At 36.0% G+C, this 9095-nt stretch overlaps 1 protein-coding gene across 1 annotated transcript; it reads left to right on the forward strand.

Moving 5' to 3' along the window:
* Positions 1 to 2908: 2908 nt before the first annotated feature.
* Positions 2909 to 8128, forward strand: LOC125141162. Its single transcript, XM_047813238.1, has 7 exons — positions 2909 to 3495; positions 3576 to 3632; positions 3819 to 3875; positions 4060 to 4116; positions 5192 to 5296; positions 6494 to 6540; positions 6741 to 8128. Exons 1-7 carry the CDS (start codon positions 3456 to 3458, stop codon positions 7014 to 7016), a joined length of 639 nt encoding a protein of 212 aa, XP_047669194.1. The 5' UTR covers positions 2909 to 3455; the 3' UTR covers positions 7017 to 8128.
* Positions 8129 to 9095: the final 967 nt, after the last annotated feature.

Below are 9095 nucleotides of genomic sequence, written 5' to 3' on the forward strand. Positions count from 1 at the left end.
TTCTGTGGGGCTGAACACTATCACCTCAGTTTTATCTTCATTTAAAAACAGAAAGTTTTGGGCTAGCTAAGCTTTAACCTCATCTAAACACAATAAAAGGGATGTAATGGATGAGGCGTCATTTTTCTTAAAAGGTAAATAGATTTGGGTATCGTCCTCGTAAAAGTGAAACGACACTCCGTATTTCCCCAGAACGAAGCCCAGTGGTAACAGATACAGGGAAAACAGGGAAGGTGCCAGAATTGAACCTTGAGGAAGACCACAAGACAGCGGGGCAGTGGTGGAGGAAAAGTCACCCATTTTAACTACATACTTTCTGTTTGATAGGTATGTCTGAAACCATTTTCGAACTGTGCCTGATAGTCCCACACATGACTCTATCTAGCGATAAGTGTAGAGTGGTCAACCATATCAAATGTTGCATATAAATCCAGTAAAACTAGAAACACAGGATCTCCAGAGTCAGTAGCTAAAAAAAATATCATTTAGCATTCTCAGAAGAGCAGACTCAGTGCTATGAGCAGTTTTAAAACAAGATTGAAAAATGTCAGACAAACTGTTATTGGTGAGAAATGACTGAAGTTGGTTGAACACAATTTTTTCTAAAATCTTTGATGTAAAAGGTAAGACAGATATAAGGCGGGATTTTTTTTTAAGATAGACGGATCGAGTGAAGGCTTCTTGAAGAGAGGTGTAACAGTTAACTCATCCGGGACACAGCCAGTTAAAAGACATTTGTTAAAAAAGGACGCTAAACCTGGCCCAACCAAGTCAGTAATCATTTTTATAAATCTTGGATGAATGACATCGAAGGGACTAGTAGATGGTTTCAATTCAATTAAGTTCAATTCAAATTTATTTGTATAGCACTTTATACAATTGACATTCTTTCAAAGCAGCTTTACGGAACATAAACATAGAAAAAAGGCTATTATAAAGAATAATATAAAGATTAGTATTAGATATATTGAGGTGACTCAGGTGACTGTGGTGAGGAAAAACTCCCTTGAATGGTAAGGGAAGAAACCTTGAGAGGAACCAGACTCAAGGGGGAACCTCATCGTCATATGGGTGACACTGGAGGGTGTGATTATAAATATACAGTCTGACAAATGTTGTATTGAAGAGGAGATTGTTGTCCTCAAAGACCACTTGGAGTTGGCATCTTCTCTTTAGTATCGCAGAGCTGGTACATCTCTAGGACAAGGATGTTAAATACAAAAAACTCTCTAATTGCACATAGTTTCTAGCAGAGAAAATAGTAAAACATAAAATAGCATCTTTATTTAAACGATTACATATCAAAATTATGCCTGTAAATTAATACTTTGACTAAAATTTTCTCTAGATGGCAGTATTGATTCTCAGTCCTGTAGAATTACCATCTTGTTTATTAAATATAGATCATTTGTGTCTTTCACATTGCATTGCTAGATTTCTTTCGTCCTTTCCCACAAATATCACCGTTAGTCCTGGATAAGTTTTGCATTAGCAGCATGATAACCAATCACAAACTTTTTAAAAACGTATAATTATATGGTACTTAAACCTTATATGGTATATGGTACTTAAACCTATATGGTCCCTTTAATGGACTTATTGGCACACACCACCATGTACCATGATTACAAACTAGTCAGTAGATTTGGCAGGTTTCTACACAGGCTTAGGACGCCGAATTCATGGAGGAATTTAAGCACACGACAAAAGATGATATTGCTTGTCCATCATTTTACACAGTCAAGGCATACTGAAGAGTGATATTCCCAGCTGCAGTGTGTGTATATATATATTTATAAAGAGCGCACTGATACATTTCCCCTCCTCCAGCATTTCACTGCATGTGCACAGTCGAGGGCACCTTTCACCAGGATGTCCAGTACATTCACAGACTTGTGGATGATGGTGTGAAATAAATCTGTAGGGACTGAAACCCTGATGTTCATGAACTCTTTTCTGGTGACTGAGCTCCTGGTGTCAACACAAAAAAAAAAAAAAAAAATTTGGTCTTTTGGTCAGGCTGTTTTCTCGGTAAGGGCAGGTCAGCAACGGAACACAGTACCGGAAACCATCAGAAAGTCTTTGTCATTCTTTTCATTCAAAAAGAATGCAAATAAATGGCTTGTAGAGAGCCAAACCTGTGGGCACTAATTCTTGCTGTGTGTATTTTTATATATTTGTAATTATTTTACATGAATTGTGTTTGCTAACTATAATGTGTTGTATGTAATTTTGTTTTGGGATTTTTATAATTTTGATTATTTTTAAGGTTGCCCTTTTCACATTTGGCAGGAGGACTGCCGATGAAAATTAGCACTTTTGAGCTAACTCGGGTACATTTACATTATTGTACATTGTCCTCTTTTACATAAACAAACAAACAAACAAACAAACAAACAAATAAGGTACAGAATTAAGTACAGTATCATAACTGTGGTGAAAGTGGCAAAATAACAGAATATTGAAGTTTAAACTTGACACCAAAACACCACAGTGTAATATTATATCAACATTTTATTTTATAGATTTACAGCGATTCGCAGATACCCTTATCTACAATGAGATACAGAAGTTATTTGCATACCTGCATACATAAGTACATACACTATTGTGTACTAGTACACTACTATTCTATTGCTATTACTATCACACTATTGTGTGAGACACAATATACAGTATCATTGTGTTAAACCCTCAGTGTTCACAAACAGACAGCAGGGAAGGTGGTGAGCAGGCAGGAAGCACAAAGTCCTGCTCTCTCATCATTAACATTGTTATTCCTCCATAGTTAATGCTGATTTTTCAGATTAAACTGTATTTATCTTTCTGTGTTACATTCCTTGTGCTGAAGATGACAGTATAGAGCATCTCACAGTGATGTGGAGTAATAAATATCCTCAGTAAAGTTAATACTGGAGAGCTGAGAGTAAAAATAAAATCACATTGGGAAGAAGATGCTCACATGCAGAAGGCTATTATTTAACACTGAAACATCTTCATATGATTGGAGTGTTTTAGATTAGGTGGTACAGTTTTAGACTACTGCATGGAGAGTTTGAGTAACAGGTCTATCAAGCAGAATATTGAGCAAAACTCAATTTCTCAGTTGTATAAAATGAGAGTAAAATGTAAGTCACTCTGGATAAGGGTGTCTGCCAAATGCTGTAAATGTACAGTTGACTGCACACTGTAAGTGACCAGAGACTTATTTTTGTGTCAAAAAATCTGAAATCATTTGCATTGCATTTTTGCACTGCGTATTCCAATAAAAGCTAAAGGGAAGTTAGTACTGCAATAATGTCTTGTGAAAATGTAAATGAAGACACAACATATTCACACAGAAGGACAGAGACAGAGACAATAACAGTGTGTAACAGAACAGGAGCAGGAGTTACAGAACTTTGGTATCTTTCTGAAGTGGAGTTGGTGTAGAAATCTGTGAGAGTGAACTCAGGATGAAGATCCTCCTCATCTTCGTGCTCTGTCTGATCTCAGGTAAGGAAATTCACTTCAAAATAAAACTCACTATTATCAGAAGCATTTTTTAAATGTGGAGATTTTTGGTCTTTTGTTAGGTGGAGGATCAGTAACAGATGAAAGGATGTCTTCAGGAGAAGGTGTCTTTATCACCAGTGAGTATGAAACAGAATATACTCAAACCCCAAAATATTTCTGTAAGGGTTCATGGGCAGATATGACCTCGGGTATAGAAATGCACTTCAAAATAAAACTCACTATCAGGAGCATTACATGAAGGAAGGTTTTCCTGAGATGGATTTAATGTTGTTTAAATGTGGAGATTTTTGGTCTTTTGTTAGGTGGAGGATCAGTAACAGATGAAAGGATGTCTTCAGGAGAAGGAGTCCTTACCACCAGTGAGTATGATACAGAATATACTCAAACCCCAAAATATTTCTGTAAGGGTTCATTGTCAGGTATGATCTCGGGTAAAGAAATGCACTTCAAAATAAAACTCACTATGATCAGAAGCATTACATGAAGGATTGCTCCTATGGATTTAATGTTGCTTAAATGTGGAGATTTTTGGTCTTTTGTTAGGTGGAGGATCAGTAACAGATGAAAGGATGTCTTCAGGAGAAGGAGTCCTTACCACCAGTGAGTATGATACAGAATGTACTCAAACCCCAAAATATTTCTGTAAGGGTTCATGGGCAGGCTGTGTTGACAAAATAATAACATAAGAACAAATTGGTAAATTCAGTTATATTCTCATTGTTTTATGACACCAAATCAGCTCAGGGTGATGATCAGAGAACTCACGTTAGAGGACAATGAAACTTGTGGAACTGATAGAAATTTGGTAAAAGGAGGTGTGTCTCTTGCCAAAGTCTTTATTTTTATCTTCCAAAAAATAAAACTATAAAATAAACCTCTAGTATCATTAGCACTGAAAATACAAAATATGAAGAAAACATATTTCAGTACAGTCCTTAAATATAGTTTTAAAATATTTTCATGATATTTTAAGACTAGTGTGTGATATTATTGGCAGTTAGTGAATAGAACAAACTAAAAATAAAAAGTTATTTTTAGAAGGAAACTTGTTAAATTCTGGAACTGATGTGGTCTAGCTGATAATATCTAATAAAAGTCTGACTTATGTTCTTTCAGACTAAATAATACGGCGGGTAAAATAAATTTTGAACACATCAGCTTTATATATTTATAAAGATGCTGTTGACATTAAGTTTTCAGAAGATGTCAGTAACAACCCAAGTAATCCATACAAAGATTATGTACAGAGCTGGCAAACTTCATATAATTAAAGGAAGGATGTATTTACAAACGTACTGAGATATTCTTGATAAAAAAAAAATCTGCTGCCATCTACTAGGGTGAAACAAGGGACATTTTAGCAAGACAATAATCCCGGACACAAAGCCAAGGAAACTCTCAATTGGTTTTAGAGAAAGAAAATAAAGTGGCTAAAATGGTCCAGACAATCACATTACCTGAATCCAATAAACAAAATCTATGGAAAGAATATAGATCAGAGTTCATAGAAGAGGCTTCATGACTGTTTGCACAGTCTGACTTTACTGACTTTACTCCAGCTTCTCCTCCAGCTGGTGAATCTGCTCAGATGCATAGTTTAACTACATAACTGAGGAATCTGATCCATTAAATCCCTTGATCAGCTTGTAGGTTAAAGTGACTGTTTCTCTTCCAGGATTTCCAGCTTTCACTGTGATCACTGTGTCTGTAATTCTGCTGCTGCTTCTGATTGGAATTATAATCCTCATTCTGACTCTACGAAAGAGACGCATAATTAAAGGTACCCAATCACACACAGCACATGATGTTCACAACAAATGTTTGACATATTTAGTATGACTAATTTATAACGCTAGTTGCTGCATCATTATTCTGGTGTTCAATCCTAAACTCAAATTACTGTTGTGCAAAAGTTCCCAAACATGCTAACAAGGCTGCTTAAAATAGCTCCCAAGGAACAAGTGAATGTGTGTATTGTCACTGTTAACATCAATTTATTCAAATACATATTCAGCAGGAGCATCAGTGACACGGTGAGTCTGTTCCAGATTAATCCAGAAGAGCGAACAAAACAACCAACATGCTATAGATTAATAAATACACGACGGATTTAAAAGAGAACCTGAAAGAGAATAAGTTAGTGGGTAAAGTGTTGCTAAATAAAACTGCAACAAATCTGAGGCCATCATTTAAACCACTGTATAAGAATACAGTATATATACAGTACAGCCTGATTTGCTCAGGCTCAATCTTGTGTATTGTGTGTTAAAAAGTCAATTTATAATCTGCTGGGAAAACTGGAGCATATAATAAAACAGCAGTACACCTTTGTAGTCATCTGTAGAGTAAATCTACTGTAACATCTGGTCTCTGTGAAATGTATTTATTAAGCCAGTTTTTCTGAAATTCTGATAAATTGGTGCTACTTTTTTTTTGAAAGCTTAATAATTTAGAATTAACTTATTTAAAGCCCCAGTGAAGGCAACCGAGGTACAAAAACCTGACATTAGACAGGTAATGCCCACTAGGACAGGCCGAGTGGGTCTGATCCGTGAATTCAGCTGGGGCTTTGCCACATTTTTGTCTTGAATTTGTTTAAGAACGCTATACCATACTCTAATATAGCAGAGGAGGGCAGTTACTGTAGTAACTATTTAAGTTTTTCCCTCTCCTGAGGAATATAATATACTAACCTGAATCTGCGTTCATTTTTTATAATTTTGTTTGTTATTTTTCATTATACATAGTCTGCCAAGGACACAGGGAAGTATGTGTGTGTTCTGGGGAATGTAGTCCATGGTGACCAAGTTTGTAGGCTATGGTGCATGCTGTGGAACTTTTGTAACCCTTCTAGTCATAACTTATAAAATACTTTTCCATTCACACTAGCAAAGGTATTAAGTTCAAAGATTCATCATAATTTCAAAAATAAACATCAGAAATAATAACTACTGACTCTTTGAGTGCTTTTTTTAAGCTTCTCTTGGCATGTGTTGTGTACCAGGCTCAGGAAACATCCAAGAGGTAATTCTCTTTATGAATGTGTGTGTTTGTTTGTGTGTGTGTGTGTGTATGTGTGTGTGTGTGTGTGTGTGTGTGTGTGTGTGTGTGTGTGTGTGTGTGTGCGTGTGTGTGCGTGTGTGTTCATTTCCAACACATATTTTCTTTAAATACAAGTACACATTATGATATCTCTTCTCACAATATGTTCTCTTTGCTCTCAGGTTCCTGTTGTTTTTAATGAGATTAAAGACACCAGACAACTTTCTGAAACTTCTACTGTTTATTCCAATGCTCAACTGCCCACAATCCCCTCGGATCAGGACACCTTCTCTACAGTTCAGTTACCCACACATCTCTCGACTGAGGCTGAAGGTCTGACTTATGCAACAATTAGTCTTCACTCTGATGCCACCAGCACTGATGATGCAGTTCCACAGTTTAAGGAAGACGTCTCTAGTGAAAATAGTTCAGTCCATCACATTAGTTCATCTGTTTAGTTTAGCATCATAAGGGCTAAGTCATACAGTGCTGGAATATTTCTTTATTTCTCTTCCACTTCTTCCACCTCTTCCCCTTCTTCTTCACTTTTCTCACTTCTTCTTTTTCTTCTCCTTCTTCTTATTTACACTGGTCCTACCTTCTTTATCTTACACTGCTATATGTGAATAGATTAGTGCTCCATTAGATCCAGGCACTGGATCTTTACAATTTTGTTCAGATATCTACAATTTTTTTCCATATATTATTTCTTCTTCTTCTTCTTCTTCTTCTTCTTCTTCTTCTTCTTCTTCTTCTTTCTCTTCCTCCTCCTCCTTCTTCTTTTCCTCCCTCAAAACATTAACTGCAGCAATTGGCATAATACACTGGAATTTTCATTAACCTTTCCATTTCTCACACATGCACTTGTTTGTTTTTCATTTTAAACCATGGCCACATTTTCACACTGTTTTATATCTGGACTCCTGATTATGTGCTGCTTCTATCATATTAAAGTATACTATAGAATGTATAATATTTAGCAAATATCTAAAAAATTGCTTTGTAGAACCATGACTTCTTTCTATTGAAATATGACAAGATTCTAAATAATCAGTTATATTGTAGTTAATTCTGATCAAATTTTCTGTTTCTTTAGAGAAATCTTCCTTCTACATATAACACAGTATGATTTGCAAATGATAGTGATGAAACAATGAATATTCTAATTATTCTATAAAAGCTGACGGTGATCTCCAGCGACATTTGGGTGTGGGTTTGATTAGATGAGATGTAGCAAAGTGTACTCAGTTCTCTACACACTCTTCTGTTAATGATCCTGCTCACTGATACTGCTCAATGTACTTAAACAGTATATATCATGTCATATTTCGGCTCAATGTACTTATATATATCATGTCATATTTTGGCATAATGTACTCAGATATATAATGTCATATGTCGGCTCAATGTACTTATATGTCATATGTCGGCTCAATCTACTCATATATTTCATGTCATATATCGGCACAATGTACTAAATTATATATATCATGTCAATGTCGGCTCAATGTACTTATATATGTCGTGTCATATCTGTACTCATATTCTGGCAAGTATGCCTGATCGATTAAACAAGCACATACTATGCTAGTATTGTTGTTTGGGTTGTTTGTTTTATTCCCCAAAATAAACAATATAAATAATGTTGAGTGGAATTAAGCAACCAGGAGCTCCTGAGAAAATAATTTATAAGCACAATTTTCGAGTTTACCACAGACCCAACACTGCCGAGGTCTTCAAAAAGTTAACTGAAGAAGACCCAATCATAAAGCTGACTGGAACAACAGTAGTTAGTATTTTAAAAACAGCTCCAGCCGGCCTCATCGACAGCAGTAACATGGGTCACCGGGCTGTCCATGTAGCTCTATCCCCAGCAGAGTGCATACCAGGCGACCACACTCCGAGCAGGGGTAAAAAAATTATGTTAATCAGTAAAAGAATATACATGTAAACAAACACACACCAGTCAGACAAATCCAAACCTGCTTCAGGACTAAGATGTGTCTTGGGCACATTGTGGCCTATGAAACAACAAATAGCCCCTTCACTCGTAAGAAGCCAACTAAAACGTATCAACCTGTATGTCCTTGGTCAAGGCAAACAATTTTCTCAGATTCATCCTGTACACGGTTGATCATTTCAGCAAAGGGAACCGTTCACAAATCACAGAACAGTCCTGATGGGCAAAAACACCAGATCACAATATATTAAACTTTTTCACAATCGACAAACTTTACTTTCCCTGTAACTCTTAAAAGGACACATTCACATATACAGTAACTTCATTAATAACCATATCAGGGCTACACTTATAATGTCCCATTTAAATATAGAAAATTTAACAGTTACAAGAGTGAAGAACGTAAGTCTCTGATGGAGTAATAATATTCTCAGTAAAGTTAATCCTGCCGCACACATTAGGAAGAATTAAACTCACAACTCAAAAAATGCACACAAGCAGAACGCTAATATTAAACTCAAACACTGTCATATGATTGTTTACAACCTGTAACCAGAAGCTCATTTTTGTGCCATGT

The sequence above is a fragment of the Tachysurus fulvidraco genome, chromosome 5 (genome assembly GCF_022655615.1).
Source record: "Tachysurus fulvidraco isolate hzauxx_2018 chromosome 5, HZAU_PFXX_2.0, whole genome shotgun sequence".
Taxonomy (NCBI): Eukaryota; Metazoa; Chordata; class Actinopteri; order Siluriformes; family Bagridae; genus Tachysurus; species Tachysurus fulvidraco.

Excerpts from the sequence above, each read along its gene's own strand:
- LOC125141162 (XM_047813238.1), top strand. The coding sequence starts at position 3,456 with ATGAAGATCCTCCTCATCTTCGTGCTCTGTCTGATCTCAG. Across the intron at positions 4,117-5,191 it reads AGAAGGAGTCCTTACCACCA|GATTTCCAGCTTTCACTGTG; the intron begins GTGAGTATGATA and ends TTTCTCTTCCAG. Across the intron at positions 6,541-6,740 it reads GCTCAGGAAACATCCAAGAG|GTTCCTGTTGTTTTTAATGA; the intron begins GTAATTCTCTTT and ends CTTTGCTCTCAG.